Source organism: Squalius cephalus (assembly GCF_949319135.1).
Source record: "Squalius cephalus genome assembly, chromosome: 4".
In the NCBI taxonomy this organism is placed as follows: domain Eukaryota; kingdom Metazoa; phylum Chordata; class Actinopteri; order Cypriniformes; family Leuciscidae; genus Squalius; species Squalius cephalus.
Window position 1 is genome coordinate 16,287,069 of NC_137125.1, and position 17,951 is coordinate 16,305,019.

At 41.1% G+C, this 17,951-nt stretch overlaps 2 protein-coding genes across 2 annotated transcripts in view; one reads left to right on the forward strand and one right to left on the reverse strand.

Annotated features, from left to right (window-relative positions):
- The window catches only part of LOC307157334 (uncharacterized protein), a 180,643-nt gene extending 174,279 nt beyond the window's left edge, over nt 1-6,364 (forward strand). Inside the window, exons 3-6 of one of the 2 annotated variants that reach the window (XM_079869215.1) lie at nt 674-2,856; nt 3,344-3,456; nt 4,165-4,238; nt 5,124-6,364. In XM_079869215.1, coding sequence (XP_079725341.1) covers nt 674-2,088 — 1,415 coding nt within the window. In that variant the 3' untranslated portion in view covers nt 2,089-2,856; nt 3,344-3,456; nt 4,165-4,238; nt 5,124-6,364. The remainder of the gene's footprint in view (nt 1-673; nt 2,857-3,343; nt 3,457-4,164; nt 4,239-5,123) is intronic. The other variant, XM_079869216.1, reaches the window with a different exon arrangement.
- LOC307157330 (uncharacterized protein) overlaps nt 1-17,951 on the reverse strand; it is a 599,307-nt gene that overhangs the window by 78,534 nt on the left and 502,822 nt on the right.

Below are 17,951 nucleotides of genomic sequence, written 5' to 3' on the forward strand. Positions count from 1 at the left end.
TAATATGATGCCCATATATAGTTGTCAGTCGGTTTTAATGGGCGGAATTTATGGTAATTGCGAATGAGCGTGCACGCGCGTCCCATTTACGACTGATTGGAATTCATTAACCCACACACACATTTCACTATCAAATCTGACATTTACGAAGTATTTGTGAATCAGGAGAAGAGTTTTCGGGAATGTCTCTTTACGCGCAAATCACTCACATATTTACTCGTATATTTACGAATGTTTCATGAATGAGACCCATTAAGTTATAAGAAGTGTGCAAGTACATCAACAAATTTCGGTAGAGTTGAGGGAGCATTCCTGTGGGCGGAGGTTAGTCAAAAAACGGTTTTAATGACGTCATTAAAGAAGGAAGTAGAGGGATGTAGTCCAAACGGGCCGTTCGATGTAGTCAACTTCTGTTAAATAAAATATCTCGCTTGGCATTGAACTTTGAGCTTTATTATTTTACAGATATTATTTATACTCTAACAACAACATTACACACTAACTAAAGTTTGAAACATGGGATCACGAAGAACGGGACCTTTAAATTTCTTCCACAGTGGGTATAGGATTTAGTTGTATGTTGGTTTTAATGCTTTACATGTATAAATGTTTTGATGTCTGGTGCTTTGTGCCATGAAAGTGGGGTTAAATTTTATTTGTCTTTTTTTTTTAGACCTGATGGCATTGAAAGAGGAGACTGAAGTACTAAATGAAATTGAAGAGAAAGCTCAATATAACAATCATCCTGATCTCTTAACTGGGGAAAAATCTTTTAGTTGCTCACAGCCTGAAAAGACTTCCTCACAAAAAAAAGTTCAGAAGACGGAGACTAGAAGTCACTTCATATGCCAACAGTGTGGAAAAAGTTTCAATAGAAAAGGATACCTTAAAGACCACATGAGAGTTCACACTGGAGAGAGCCCTTTCATCTGCCGACAGTGTGGAAACAGATTCAATCAAAGAGGAAGCCTTAGTAGGCACATGAGAATTCATACTGGAGAGAAGCAATACACATGTCCTCAATGTGGAAAGAGTTTCAGTAAAGGAAACCTTGAAGTACACATGAGAATTCACACTGGAGAGAAGCCTTACACCTGTCAACAGTGTGGAAACAGATTCACCCAAAAAGAAAGCCTTAACAAGCACATGATGATACACACTGGAGAGAAGCCTTACAACTGCCATCAGTGTGAAATAAGTTTCACTCTGAAAGATAGCCTTAACAGGCACATGAAAATTCACACTGGAGAGAAGCCTTACACATGCCCTCAGTGTGGAATGGGTTTTGATCAACGTGTAAACCTGAAAGTCCACATGAGAGTTCACACTGGAGAGAAACCCTACATGTGCACTCAGTGTGGAAAGAGTTTCTTTCAAAAAGGACACTTTAAAGAACACATGAGGATTCACACTGGAGAGAGCCCTTTCATCTGCAAACGGTGTGGAAAGGGATTTACTCAAAAAGGAAGCCTTAACAGGCACATGAGGACTCACATTGGAGAGAAGCCTTACACCTGCCCTCAGTGTGGAAAGAGTTTCACTCAACATGGAAATCTTGAAGTCCACATGGTAGTTCACACTGGAGAGAGGCTTTACACCTGCCAACAGTGTGGAAAAAGTTTCAACCGAAAAGGAAACCTTAATACCCACATGAGAATTCACACTGGTCAAAGCCTCTTCACCTGCCAGCAGTGTGAAATAAGTTTCACTCTGAAAGGAAGCCTGAAAAAGCACATGAGAATTCACACCAATAAAGAGACTTATACATGCCCTCAGTGTGGAAGGAGTTTCAATGATAAAGGACACTTTAAAGTCCACTTGAGAATTCACTCCGGAGAGAAACCCTACATGTGCCTTCAGTGTGGAAAGAGTTTCAGTCAAATAGGAAACTTTGAAGACCACATAAGAATTCACACTGTGGAGAAGTCTTTCACCTGCAAACAATGTGAAAAAAGTTTCAACCAGAAAGGAAACCTTGACAGGCACATGAGAATTCACACTGGAGACAAGCCGTTTAAATGTGGTCACTGTGAAGAGACGTTTAGATATAAAGCAACCCTTAAGTACCACATGAGGATTCATGTTTGAAAGAACATTTTTATGTCATCAGTGTGGAATGAGTTTCACAGACATTAAATCATTCCTGAGGTGATTCATAATACGCCTTTCATGTGCCATCACTGTGGAAAGACTTGAAGAAATAAAGCAACCTTGAGGTTCACATATGATCCAAAGTGGCATTTAGATGAATATGTAAATATGTTCTTCACATTTTCCTTTCAATAATAAAATAAAACTAATGGGAAAAAAACAGCGTTTGTGAAAGCACGATCATAGCAATGAGGATTTTTGCACCAGCTTTGTAATTCAGCACCGCAGTCAAGTCGTGTTCCATTTATATAGAAGTTTATACAGCTGATTAAATATTTTTTCCTGGGCTCCACACCAGGGGTCATGCTCAGCACACCCCTACTTCCCATGGTACTAACTGTAATTAACAGTTTGCTGACCCAGTTTATATGTAAAATCTTTGGAATTTGACCTTTTCAATTGACCGTTCGCAAAACCCCGCCCTCGAACGGTCCTCGTCCAATCCTAGCTTAGCAACTGTAACTAAGGAGAAGGACCTCCGTCAAACATTGCGATTTCAGCAAGATGGTGAAACGATGTGCCTATGGCACCTGCAAATCTGACACCAGGTACCCCAAAAGTTTAGAGGGAGGGGTCGTTTTTTTCGCCTTCCCAAAGCCCAAGACCCAAGCGGAAAGATGCCGACAATGGGTTAAGCAGTGTGGGAGACCTTACTCACAGCTAAATGCCTCGAAGATTAACAAGCATACATATGTCTGCTCTAAGGTAAATAAAGCTAGCGCACTAACTTAGCATATCAATTATCAATAAGTAGTTTAAGTAGCTAAGTACATACAATCTGTAAAACTGGACTTAAGTTAACAGTTGTGGTTCTATATAGCATTATTATCTAAAGTAACAGTTAGTAAAGTTAGCCTGTCAAGCACATATTGCTATCGACACAGATAACGTTAATTTAGCAAGAGGTTGACGGTCACTGGAGGCTATAAAATCTGTAAAACTAAATTTAACAGTTGTGGTTCCATCTAACATTAGCATTGTTACCGAAAGCAGTGCATAACATTTCACCAACAAATCAACACATGTTGCCATCTGTAATGTCATAACATCCATACCGAGATAGCAAGGGGTTGACGGCGTTTTGCTCTCCGGTGGTGGTTGCCAGTGGATCGCCAACTTCTAGCTATCTGGCATACTGTGTATTAAGGTCCCAATAGGCAATTATGAACTTATTGTATTTTAATCTTTGTAGCATTTTATGAACGGGAGTCCTACACCTGAGTATCCCAACCCTGTACAGGCTGTTCAAGTGCCTAACCCGACAAGGGAACATCTAGGAGGCTGTCGAAAGCCACCAACAGAACGGTAGGTTATAGGTTATTATTCCTAAGCATGCTACATTGATTAAAAAAAAAGCTGCAAAAAGCTGCTTTTCTGCAAAAAAGTTGTTGTTTTGAAGAAATGTGTGGTAATGGTAGTTATCCTTAGTTTATTTTTTGATCTGAAACCCACTTAAAGGGATACTCCACTTTAAAATGAAAATTCTGTCATACTCACCCTCATGTTGTTTCAAACCTGTATGAATTTATTTCTTCTGCTGAACACAAAGGAAGATATTTAGAAGAATGTCAGTAACCAGACAGTTTCTGGTCCCATTGACTTCCATAGTATTTTTTTTTTTTTTTCTACTATGGAAGTCAATGGCACCAGAAACTGTCTGGTTACTGACATTCTTCTAAATATCTTCCTTTGTGTTCAGCAGAAGAAAGAAATTCATACAGGATTGAAACAACATGAGGGTGAGTATATGATGACAGAATTTTCATTTTAAAGTGGAGTATCCCTTTAAGTCTTGTGTTGTGTGCACCCCACACCCTGTTTCATTAAAAAGTGCATACACATAGCCCGTTTGATTGCAAGTTACATGTTTTATTCGTTTTTTGTAACAGTGTCCAAAACTATTTAGCACAATCCATATAAATAATAAAATATAAATATAATAGCACAATAATATAATATAAATATAATAGCACAAACCATATAAATAACAAAAATAATGTTAAATGATTGCAGATTCAGTTTGCAAGATGCCTCCACTTCCAGCACCATTGAGGCAGAAGACACTCAAGAGTGTGTTGTTGACAGTGGTAAGTGATTTTATGTTGATGCAATGTAGTAATCAAAATAAAAAACATCAAGCTTGTTTTTCATCTGCTCCCATTTTGCTACATCAAAGTGTATCCTCTCAAGGTGGTAGTCTTCCTCACATTTCACAAAGAAGTCACACCATGATATTCCTGTGAGCCCAAGCTACCCCATTATTTGGTAATGATAAGCATGACTCACTTTTAATTTGTAGCTGCCATCTGTCTGCTTGGAAAGGTAGGGACACTGTACAAAGCTCTCCTTGGATGGGCACTTAATTTCTAAAAGCCCATAGCTTGGGCTTTTACCCTCTTCTCTTTCTATGACCTTACGATCAGGCGATGTACCAAGATGTGGGGAATGTGGGTTCACAACAAAGCCACATGGATACACTACATTGTCTGTGAGCTTTGTGTACTGTGTTGCAGCTATGGGCTCTAGTACTACACCTCTTCTCATTGCCTTAGTCTGCACTTTTGTGGCACTCTTTAAGTTCGCCGCGAGACTTTCCTGATCAGCTCTCCTAGAACAGATTCTTTTAAAAGAGGTCGATGTTATTCGGTCAGACCTTGCATGGAACCACAGCTGGTTTGTGTTTTGTTCCCTTGTTTCACGCTCTAGTGCTATGGAATCAGGCATGGTAATGCTAAGTGTAGTGTCTGTGTAGTGACGTGTGGCCTGTTCATCCAGAACTGTGCAGACATTCGTGGGTTGGGGTGGCAGAGGAAAGTTGGGGAAGTCATCCGATTGGCTGACAGGACGTGCTCCAGGGTCAACAAATGATGCGCCAATGTTGCTAAAAAGTGGCAGCTGTAAAAAGGGGGAAAAGAAAGAGAATGTAGTTATAATCATTGACATCTAACATTCTAAACACTTTTTCTTTACAGAGAATCTTGAGCAACCCCTACTTCCTGAACTCCAGCTGGAAAAGGAAACAGAGGAGGAGCAGGGCACAGGAAAACAGAAGAGCTTGGAAGAAGATAATAATAACCTAAAACTGAAATTGCTTGTAAAAGAAGCAGAGATAGACAGACTGAAAGCAGAAATAAGCACACTTAGAAAGAAAACTCCTCACACCTGAGCTCATTCGAAGCAGCAAAATTTCCAAAATGTTTGAATACAGTACTGGCTTCACATATGACCAATTCAACCAACTGTGCACCGTTTTTGGAATTCCAAATAATCCACACACCATTTCAATTACTATCCCGTTAAACTACAAACGCACTGATAGGGAAATTGATGAGATGCCCCTCCGTAACCAGCTCTTGTTCGTCTTGATGAAATTGCGGAACAATGAAGATCTGAAAAGTCTTGCATTTCGATTCAACATAACTTTACAAAATGCAAGCAATGTTTTCAAAGCCTGGATTGACTATATGTTCGATGTTTTGGGTGAATTGCCAATTTGGCCACACAGGGACATCATTGCGCAGAACATGCCAGCTGCCTACAAAATTGACTACCCAACCACATTCGCTATATTAGATTGCACCGAGCTCAGAATTGAGAGGCCAACCTCACTTGTTCTGTAAAGCCAGAGCTTTTCTAACTACAAAAGCACCAATACCCTCAAAGCTTTAGTTGCATGTGACCCCCGTGGCGCTGTGATTTTCTCTTCAGCGCTTTTTACAGGTTCCATGTCAGACAAGGAGATTGTCAGACAGTGCGGTTTCATCTCACTATTGCAGAAAATGATTGAGAATGGCTATTTACAAAGAGGGGATGGCTTAATGGCCGATAAAGGGTTTTTGATCGAGGAAGACATTAAAGCAATCGGACTGCAGTTAAATCTTCCACCTTTTGCAAGGTCTAATAGGCAAATAGCTGCTGGAGATGTGCTGGCAACAAAGCGCATTGCAAAGCACAGGGTGCACGTTGAGAGGTCCATCGCTAAAATCAAAAAGTTTAAAATTGTGTCTGGCAGGATACCTAATTCAAGGCTTGGTGATATCAATCAGATCTGGTATGTGATTAGCATACTTTCTAACTTCCAGCCACACATTCTTAAATTAGAGCACTGATCAGAACAATATGTACATATGTATGTTCATTTATTAAATCTTATTGAAATGAAATTGTACTGTGTGCATGTTATGACACAATAAACACTAAAACCAGTGCAGGGAATATTGTGTTTTGTTATTCTATTAATCATCTCACCTGGTGGCTTAGACCACTACCTATTGCATACTTCTTGCCTCCAACTTCTACCATAGGTGCGGTTCTATCTACAATGTAGCTTATGGGTGCATCTGTCATCTCCCTCAGTAGATCATATATATCTGTCCCTAGAACTTTCCTATAATAGAAACACATCCTCAAGATCTTGGGAATGTCTATGCTACACAGCAAACAGACATACACTACCGTTCAAAAGTTTGGGGTCAGTAAGATTTTTTAATGTTTTTAAAAGAAGTCTCTTCTGCTCACCAAGGCTGCATTTATTTGATTAAAAACAATAAATAAAAAAAACAGTAATATTGTGAAATATTATGACAATTTTAATTTTTCTATATATTTTTTACTAATATATTTTAAACTGTAATTTATTCCTGTGATGAAAGCTGAATGTTCAGCATCATTACTTGTTGCAATTTATAAGTTGCAGTTGATTGACGTTGAATAATTATAACTAAGGTTAAATGATTATAATTGCTTTAATGTTTATGATCGTTTTGTTGTTAACCTTTACAATATATTCAAACAAACTACATTACCCATGAGCAGTGGCGCGTGTGATCAGGAAGGCAGTGGAGCCAGAGCGTCAGTCTGTATCATCAGCTCTACAGCTGTTTTGTTATGCTTTCAACGTGATTTTGTTTATCATCAAATCCTTGTTCAGTAAAGTTGCCTGCAAAGCTGAGATGACGCCTGTTTCATTATTTAGCTCCAAATTATTTCATGGTGCCGAAACCCGGGAATATGGACTTTATTAACGGACTTTTATAAGAAGTTTGGAGCTAGCTCGCGGCTACGCGAGTGAGTGAGTGAAAATGGCTGAGCACCACGAGCGAATGAGACGGAAGCGGGGAACGATTAGAGCTTCGACCACAAAGCTTTTAACTCGTATGGAAGAGGAGATCAACAAGGACAACGCGGATTGTGAGCATTTACGTGAACTGTTGTCATTGTTGAGTACAAGAGAGAAAAGGTTATCAGAACTGGACAAGCATATAGAGGACGAAACGCCGACAGACGAACTCGAGGATGAGGTTGAAAGCGCGCAAGAGTATAAAGACCGTATTGTGTTATGGAAAAGACGTGCTACCAGGCTGATTCAGTGCAGCAGCCGAGATTCAACCGCTCGTCAAAGTGACGTAAGTGCCAATGCTGAACGATCGCATAACAGACAGTCAGTTAAACTGCCAAAGTTGATAATTGACAAATATGATGGAGAAATAAGTGCTTGGCAAGAATTTTGGAACCAATATGAGACTGCCATTCACTTAAATGATGCACTGTGCAAAAGGGAAAAGTTTAGCTACTTAAAATCCTACTTAACTGGAGCTGCAGCTAAGGCAGTAGCAGGGCTTACATTGAGTGATAGTAATTATGATGCTGCAATCAAGTTGCTCAATGACAGATTTGGAAGGAAGGATCTCGTAGTGAACGCGCATATGTCCAAATTGCTGAATCTGACTCCCGTGAGGAAATCATATGACATTACAGCATTAAGACAGCTATATGATGAATGTGAGATACAGATTCGCAGTTTAGAGTCTGCTGGCATTCACTGTGACACTTATGGTAGCCTTCTTTGCCCAATATTGATGCAGTTAATTCCAAACGACATTGCACTCAATTATACTCGTCAGGCTGGCACAAATGACGTATGGAGTGTACCTGAGTTCATGGCATTTTTGCAACTTGAAGTTGAGAACAGAGAAAGAGCACAGCAGCTCACGAGACCCAATTACGTACAAAGAGATGCTGTTCAGAAACCATTCAATAAGATGGGGCCAGGCAGTGAATCACGACCTAAGAGACTGAGTGCTCCATCAGCTGCTGCGTTGCACACAGCGTGCCCTACAGTTCCAGCAAATTGTGTATTCTGTGACAGCACAACCCATAAGTCAGAGTGTTGTCCCGATTATTCAGTAGCTGCACGCAAGGAGAAATTAAAAAAAATGGGCAGATGTTTTGTGTGTCTTGGCACGAGACACATAGCAAAGTTCTGTAGAGCAAAAGGTGCTTCATGTCTGCTCTGCAGTCGTCGCCATCATCAGTCTGTGTGTGAGCAAAGTGAAGAAAAGCCAGAAATGTCTAGTATGAAGATGGACACTGTGGTTTCATCTGTATCAAGCACAGTAAATATTAAATCAAAGGAACCAAACACAGTGTTGCTGCAGACAGCGAAAGCATGGACTGAGGGTCCAGGAGGGAGAAAGATTGTACGGTGTTTGATAGATGGAGGCAGTCAACGAAGTTTTGTTCATGAAATGGAAACCACATGTATGCACATTAGTGTGGCAGAAGATGATAAGATATCAAAGCAGTTACACGCGTTTTGGGAAATTGAATCTCTCGGTATCGTCCATGACAAAGCACCCAGTGCAGAAGAAGCTGAAGCTTTGGAAATTTTTGAACAGACAGTGAGCTTTAAAGATGGACGCTATCTGGTTGAGTTGCCATGGAAACATGACAGAGACACATCAGAGCTCAAAGACAACTACAAAGTTGCAAAGAAAAGGTTTGAAACTATAACGAAAAGATTCAGAACTGATAATGTGCTCTACGAGAGATACAATGATGTGATTCAAGAATATCTGCAGCAAGATATATGTGAGGAGGTAAAGGATACGCCGAATGCAGAGCAGGCCAGCACGGTGAAGTATTACATGCCACACCATCCAGTAATCCGAGATGATAAGTCAACAACTAAATTGAGAATAGTGTTTGATGCGTCTTCACACGAAGAGGGTTCGCCCTCCCTCAATGACTGTTTGCTCATCGGGCCTAACTTAAACCCAGATTTACTTCATGTGCTTATTAAATTCCGCCTTCACAAAGTCGCCTTCACAGCTGATATTGCAAAGGCTTTTCTGCAGATAGGATTGAAAGAAAGGGATAGAGATGTTGTGAGGTTCTTATGGACTTATGATCCCTCGTCACAGAATTCTGAAAGTGAGTTTCGCATCATGAGAATGAACAGAGTTGTGTTTGGAGTTGCATCTAGCCCCTTTCTGTTGGCAGCGACCATTAGAACCCATCTCAACCAGTATGAGTCTGAACAGCCTAAAACTGTAGCAGTACTCCGGGAATCACTATATGTGGATAATATCATTGCGAGCTTACCGGATGTGGATGAAGCTTGTTTTATCACAGCACAAGCAAAAGCTATCTTATCTGCTGTAGGAATGGACCTGCGGAAATGGACGACCAACTCCTCGGACCTGAGAGCGAGATGGACGAAAGAACGGGTTGAGAGTACAGCAGATTCAGAGACACACAGCATTCCATTGAAAGTGTTGGGATTGATATGGAGGCAAGACCACGATGACTTTGTGTTTGATTTGCGCAAGGTGCTAGATGTTTTGAAGAGAAAAGAGAGTACGAAGAGGAGCGTGCTTCAGATTTCATCACGTATCTTTGATCCAATAGGCTTTCTAACACCCTATACCATCCGTGCAAAATGCCTGTTCCAGGAAATGTGGGAGCGAGGTCTCAAGTGGGATGAGGAACTGCCCCCAGATTTAGCCCACAAATGGAGGAAGTGGTGTGATGAGTTACCACAGTTACACAATGTGTCCATACCTAGATGGTATCATATCTTGGCGAATCAGCAAGGCGAGACGGTCAGACTTCATGTTTTTTGCGACGCGAGTGAAAGAGCTTACTGTGCAGTTGGATATCTGCAAGGCAAGAACGAGACTGCAGAAATGATCTCAACTCTGGTAGCCTCAAGGTCCAGAGTTGCGCCTCTAAAGAAAATGACGCTGCCTCGACTGGAGTTGATGGGAGCCTTGATAGGTGCCAGGCTAGGCCATAATCTGTTAAAGGCTCTTAAGATTGGAGAAAACCAGCTCAGCATGTGGACCGACTCAATGATAGTCTTGAGTTGGATCCGCAGTTCAGCGCAGAAATGGAAGCCCTTTGTGGCAAACCGAGTAACTGAGATTCAAAGCCTCACTAAACCAGAGTCATGGTCACATTGTGACGGAAAGCACAATCCAGCAGATCTTCCTACAAGAGGACAATCTGTTGACAGTTTGATTGATAATCAGTTGTGGTGGAATGGACCTGATTTTCTCCTGTCAATGAATCCAGTGGTCTCAGCTGATGTAGAGTTTCCAGTGGAAGAGGAAAAGGTAGAGCTCAGATCTAAATTCCAAGTTGCAATGCAGTTCATTGGCACAGACAAAGGTGAGCCTCTGCTTGATCTAAGCAAATACAGCAAACTCAGTACTGTTCTCAGAATAACAGCTTGGATACAGAGATTCCTCACCAACACACGCTCAAGTGTAAAGAAGCATGGAGAGCTTTCAGCTGAAGAGTTAGTGACAGCTGAAGTGTATTGGATCGGAAGGACTCAGGAAGAGACATTTGAAAGAGAGATGAGTTCGCTCAGGGAAGAACAGTGTGTACATAAAGACTCAAAGATCAAAGAACTTAAACCATTCCTTGATGAGCAAGGCCTGATTAGTGTGGGAGGAAGGCTGCAGCAATCTGATCTCACCTTTAGAGAGCAGCACCCATGGATACTACCTGCTAAACACAGGTATTGTGAACTTTTGATTCAAAACTGTCATCAGAAGGTTTTGCACTCTGGTACAAGAGATACACTCATGCAAGTCAGAGACAGATTTTGGATTTTGAAGGGTAGACAGCTTGTTAAGCAGATAGTCGGAAGGTGTCCCGTCTGCAAGAGGTTTAAGGCTAAGCCAGCGCGGCAGGCTACGGCCCCCTTACCAAGGGATAGAGTCATTGAATCTCCTCCTTTTGAAACTACTGGTGTGGATTTTGCTGGGCCGCTCATGGTAAAGACCAGTAATGGTACGAGTAAAGCATACATAGCGCTTTTCACTTGCGCTGTCACTAGGGCCATTCATTTGGAACTAGTCTCAAGTCAAAGCACAGAGAACTTCCTTTTAGCACTAAAGAGGTTCATAGACAGGAGGGGACTTTGTAAAGTCATATACTCGGATAATGCGAAGACCTTCAAACAAGCAGATCGAGATCTGAAGGAGCTATGGAAGTCAATCAAAGAGCCTGATCTCAGAATCTTCTTTGCTGAAAGAGGGATAACATGGAAGTACATAGTCGAGAGAGCAGCTTGGTGGGGCGGTTTCTGGGAACGCCTTGTAAGGTCAACAAAGTCATGACTTAAGAGGATCTTGGGTAAAGCCTTGTTGAATTTTGAAGAGTTAACCACCATCTTAACTGAAGTAGAGGCTGTGCTAAATTCAAGACCCCTCACTTATGTTCACAACGAATTGAATGAACCTCAGCCATTGACACCTGCTCATTTTTTGGTTGGTAACCGACTTACATCTTTACCACCAAAACCCATTGCATCTAACACTCAGCCAGCTGCTCAGAGTCGAGAAACCTTGACAAAGAGATGGAAATACAGTCAGAGGTTGCTGAACGAAATTTGGACTCGTTGGCGCAGGGACTACTTAATGAATTTAAGATCCACTCACCAATGTGTAAACACCAAAGCTGAGGCACTGAAGGTGGGAGATGTCGTCCTTATAGGAGAGGATAAGATGCCACGGCAGACGTGGAAGACAGGAAAGATAGAAGGAGTTTTCCTGGGGAGAGATGGATTAATACGCGCATGTTCCGTGCGCACTTCCCTTGGAACGATGTTGAGAAGACCAGTACAGTTACTGTATCCTTTGGAAATTAATAAGTAGAGATGAATAAGTTCATCGGGGGGGAGGATGTTGCAATTTATAAGTTGCAGTTGATTGACGTTGAATAATTATAACTAAGGTTAAATGATTATAATTGCTTTAATGTTTATGATCGTTTTGTTGTTAACCTTTACAATATATTCAAACAAACTACATTACCCATGAGCAGTGGCGCGTGTGATCAGGAAAGGGGTGGAGCCAGAGCGTCAGTCTGTATCATCAGCTCTACAGCTGTTTTGTTATGCTTTCAACGTGATTTTGTTTATCATCAAATCCTTGTTCAGTAAAGTTGCCTGCAAAGCTGAGATGACGCCTGTTTCATTATTTAGCTCCAAATTATTTCATTACTCCAGTCTTCAGTGTCACATGATCCTTCAGAAATCACTCTAATATGATGATTTGATGATCAAGAAATATTCATTATTATTATCAATGTTGAAAACAATTGTGTACAAATTTATTTCAAAATTCTTTGATGAATAGAAAGTTCAAAATAGCAGCATTTATTTAAAATAGAATATTTTCTAACATTATAAATGTCTTTACTGTAACTTTTGTTCAGTTTAACTCATCCTTGATGAATAAAAGTATTGATTTATTTTATTTCTTTCCCCCAAAAATAAAATTTAAATTCTTACTGACACCAAACTTTTGAATGGTAGTGTACATTCATAATATTGATGGTAATGTAGAGTACACAGATAGTAAAAACTTACTTGTTGTGGATATAATTACACACTATAGGCTTACGCTTGCGGCTGACTTTGGCCTTGGCGACCACCAGGTTGAACACTGGTTGCCCAGATATCTTTTTCCCTCTGGCTTTGTGCCACTGTTGAGGTTGGCTTGTGGAAGATTCTTCATCTTCTCTTGCACGCTCAAGGTCCAAGGTATACATGAGGCCCACGACATGTGAACAGTAACCCGGTGACCTAGTAAAAAGCCATAACATTATATTAGGACCATTGTTTTGAAAAACAGTTACACTGACAAATAGTTCTCTAGTAATAGGCTACTTAATTTTTTTACACCTGTTACATAGGCTAGGACTAGATCGTAGCTTTTATCCTTTAACCTTTTTTTTTATACATAGTAACAAAACAAAAGGAAATGCGAAGATAAAGCATGAAGCAGGATGTCGATGATGAATGATGAAAACATGATCGCAAATGTCATAGCCTAGGCCTACTGGGGACCATTTGAAGCAGAATGACAATGATGTAAACAAACAAAGCATGATGCAAATGTCCTATACTGGTGAATGCTTAATCTTCAGAAAACAGAAGACTCCAATGAGTTTGGTAAGATTTGATGAAGGTCAGTACAGACCACAGTACGTTTGACAGTGTTTATCCACGGTGGCTACATTGTAAATAGAAATCCTGTTGTGGTCAAATTAAGAGGTGGGTAAACTATGAATTCGGTGATAAGGGCTGTGACATGCAGAATGAAATGTTTAAAGACACGTAGAACATATGCAATGATGAAAGGTTAAACTTGAGAGGTGGGGAAACTACTTGTTTAGGCTGGTCGTCATCCTTAGCTTAGCTAGCATAGCTAACTTTTACCTGTCATACCTCTGATAGAACAGGTAGAAACTGAATCTTTGTAACCTAAACTAGATTGTTAGGTCTGACACATGACAGAGAATGTTGGCTGGGAAAATATTTAAAATTTAAAACGTAGGATACTTACCCGGCAGTGCAGGAACATGACTGGTCCACAAGGCTGTGCTGGTTGCATTGCAAGAACAGGTCGTGAGGTTTCTCATTCTTGGACTGAGACCGGTACACCTTTGCCTCGATTGTTGTAATATTCCCGTGAATCCCGTCTTTGCTTATTTTAATATTTCGAACATATCCCTCCACTGCATATTGCAGCCCTTTCTGTCGTGCCCTGGAGGATATGTCTGCTGTCCAAAACCAATCACTTAAACCAATAGGTATGGAGCTCAACCCAGCCATGGCTATGTGTCTGATTCTCAATTGTTTGACGGGCATAGTAACAATAACTAGGGGGCGTGGCTTTTGCGAACGGTCAATTGCTTTTCCTCTAGATCACTTTACAGTGTGATGAAAATAAACTTTTCTTAAAGCGTGTTGTATATCACCACAGATCTATTGGCACCCTTCTATCTGTGTTGTATACTGTAATAGACAATTGTCCTTCAAAATGATGAGGTTTTTGTAAGAAAAAACGTTGCGAGCAAATGCCAAATTGTTTTTTGAAATTTAAATCAACAACGTAAGAGGCTTTAGGCTGTCTGATGAAATCTGTATGAACAAACACCCAGCTCTGCAGTACAGGTGGCACAGAAGCAGCATCTGACCTGGCATTTAGATGTACATTACACACTGTTTAATGCAGTTCAAAGGAGGCACTGTGAATTTACATAGCAATTTTATTCTAAGAGGCTATTAAATGTGAAGTGACAACATGAAACACTTCTTTCAATATATAAAAAACGCCAGTAGTTGGTGGCAAGTCAGCCTGATAATGATTGAATCACCAATTCACTCATTTAGGCTCACAATTAGCAGATTGCATAATTATATCAGTAAAAAATAAATAAATAAATAATATATATATATATATATATATATATATGTAAAGGCAGGATCACCTACTGGGTGGAACCCAAACGGAAGTCCAGTCAAGTCCAGTCCTGGCTGTATAATCAAACAATAAAAACGAGAAACAGTGCATGCCATCAAGAACATTTATTGATTCCATCATGGAATCTTGGAACTTGATCCAGTTTCCCCCATTTTTACTAATAACTCCTTTAAATGTGTTAATTCAGAGGACAGTAAGGCAAACAATTAAGCATGAGCTCGAACATTTTGGCATTTTTCATATCGAACCTTCAAAGAACAGAATAGGACACTGCATTGAAAATTAAACCATATTTTTAATTTCGTCCAGGGCACCGGAGAGACCCGCAACCTCAGTGATGTTATACTCTTCGGAGCGGCATTTAGGGCACTGTGTAGATGTTGCCTCCCATTGGTTGACGCACAGCTTGCACCCCACAATGCTTCTGCAGCATGATGTCAAAACTGGGTTTTCCATGATTCCTGGAAGAAAGTGAAATATACAGTGCAAAACATGAGCAACAGACACCAAAACAGCTCACCACAGGTTCAATCGTGGTTAGAACAGTACTAGATATTTTAGAAAACCCTCCCTTTTACAAACCAACCATATATTATGATTTATCATCTGTATCATCTTGTAAATATGAGTTCTGTCAATGGTTCCCATACACTTGGAATTAACATGCATTTGTGATATCACAATCAGATAGTAATTGAGCACATTTTACATGGCCAAAAGTTTTAAATTTTTTGTTAAACGATGTCGTTCACGTTACACTGCAACAGCGTTTTGGGTGCCTGAAAACCGGTTTGAATGTACAAGTCTCTGTGTAAACAAAAACATGAAACTCTGAAAATGGCATCATGCACATTCATGTTCAGTCTAAAGGGTTTCATCATCTATTGGCCTGACAGCAGAAAACAGCATTTTTAGTAGTTTTTGCGGATCGTTTTGACAATGGTGTCATCTGTATGCGGAAGAAAACTTCTCAGTTTTAAGCATATCATTGTCGTGTAAACGTAACTTAAAAGATCAGTTTAAATACACCCAATACATCGATACAATTACAATCACTGAAGCACATGTTAGGAGGTTGTCAGGGGTAGATTTAGATCAGATTGGAGAAGCATTCTAATGCAGGGTGTAAAGAATATCCAGACACAAAATGCACATTAATGCCAAAATGAAGCCCAATGTGATATTAAGGATCCACCATATTGTGCAAAGTTATTAGATAAAAATGATAACATTGTGCAGATGTACTGAGAAACTTTATATAAAAGACAAACAGAGGCTGGTGTGTGGAGCCATTAAAATCGATTGCATACCAGTGCAAATTGAACAAGAAAAAGTTTCAATTGGGGCTGTCCCAAATGTTCTTGGCATAGCTCGCTCTGCACTGGAGACAATGTTCTGAATTTGCTGGGACACAGCCTCCAGTCCATGGGAGGCCTCCAATAATTCTACTTTCACGAGTTCACACTTACATACAATTAGAGGGGGTAAAGTTTAATGCGTAGAGTTTAACCCAGAGTACTCCCCCCATATGTAAGTGGTTAGGACTAGAAGTGTGGAGAAGGGGTGGTGGAGGGATGCTGCTAAACTGTCAATGGATTGAGGTGAGACTGCTGAATGTATATATACCTCTTACCATTGATTGCTGAGTGCTCTCCACTTGTGTTAATTATCTGAACGTGCTCCTCCCGAACTTTGTTAATAAAACATAATTTCACGAGTTCTCTCTTACATGCAATTAGAGGGAGTAAAGTTTAATGCGTATTTGGAGTGTTGTCCGGGGGGAGGGCCCGAACCCAGAGTACTCCACTCAAAAGGCTAAAAAGCAGAGGACAGCCACCGGACTAAAGACCCCCCCCCAAATGAGTGCAGAGTTTGGCGGGCTAGCATCTCGAGAAGGGGCCTGGATGCTTGACCAGGAGGGGCCGTGATGGCGGCTCACTGCGCCGGACTGATGGGCCCTGCTGGCCTGCGAACGGGGAGCAGTTGTAATTTGGAACGACCAATCAGGAGAGTTTGTGCCTTTCTTGATGGGAGCAATTCACGGCAGATCACGGACGGCGGACCGGAGTGACATTTCCGGTCTATGCATATGGGAAAGTTCTCGTTGCGTCCGCTGTGAGACCAATGCTTGCTGGACAGAAAGAGAAAACAGGGAAGAGGAACATGAGTACTCGACCGGGAGATTTTCTCACAGTGTCTGCTGTGAGACCAAATGCTCGCTGGACAGAAGAGAAAACGTAAGTGCTCTACCGGGAAAGTTCTCCCTGCATCCGCTGTGAGACCGAATGCTCGCTGGACGGAAAGAGAGAGACCCCAGGTGGACGACCCAGGAGGTTTTAATAAATGAGGGTTTGGTGAGGTTTTTTAAATGTTATTTTTTTATGTGGAACCGGTTGGTCCTGATATAGCTTTGCGTCGGGATGGGTGGGCTGGGATCTTTGAATCCCTTTGATCTTGAGGGAGGTTTGTGAATTGTTTATCTCGGGGGAGGCAGCGCCGTACATCAATTTATGGAAAAACTGGATGCCGCTCAAGTAACCTTTGATGGACCCTACTTGAAGGCTTTTAACGCTATTAAGGTAGGAAATAAATGAGGTGATTGAAGAGAAAAATCGGGGAACTGCATGTTATAACATGGAATGCTTTAAAACATCTCCAAGCAGTCAGGTAGGATTGGAGGGTCCTGGGAGAAACTGCTTGGGGGATAGTGTCGAGCGATGCGTCGAGAAGGGGTTTTAACAGGTGGGTTACGGGAATATCAGTTCTGAATAGCGAGGTACTGGAGTTGGGAATTGATCCACCTCTGGAGCCAGCATCCTGAATTTCTGAAACAGAAAACGAGACAGGGAGTCAGCGATTTGGTTTTCTGACCCAGGGACGTGTTTAGCAATTATGATGAATTGATCGCAAGCTGAAATCCAGGTGAGATGCCTTAGGAGTGGCATCAGAGCAGGTGAATGGGAACGGCCTTTGTTAATGCAATGCACTGTTGCGTCGTTGTCGCAATGCACTAAAATGCTACTAGCGCCCCATTCTTTTCCCCACAGAAAAGCTACTACAAAAGGGTAAAGCTCAAATAGAGCTGAGGATTGAGATATGTCCTGGAGCTGAGGTGGCCACGGAGACGCAAACCAATGACCTTGAAAAAATCCCCCGTAACCGATTGAGGGGGTGGCGTCTGTGAACAGTTGGATAACGATGGGGGACGAAATGAGGTTGTTATAGAAAAAAGATAGG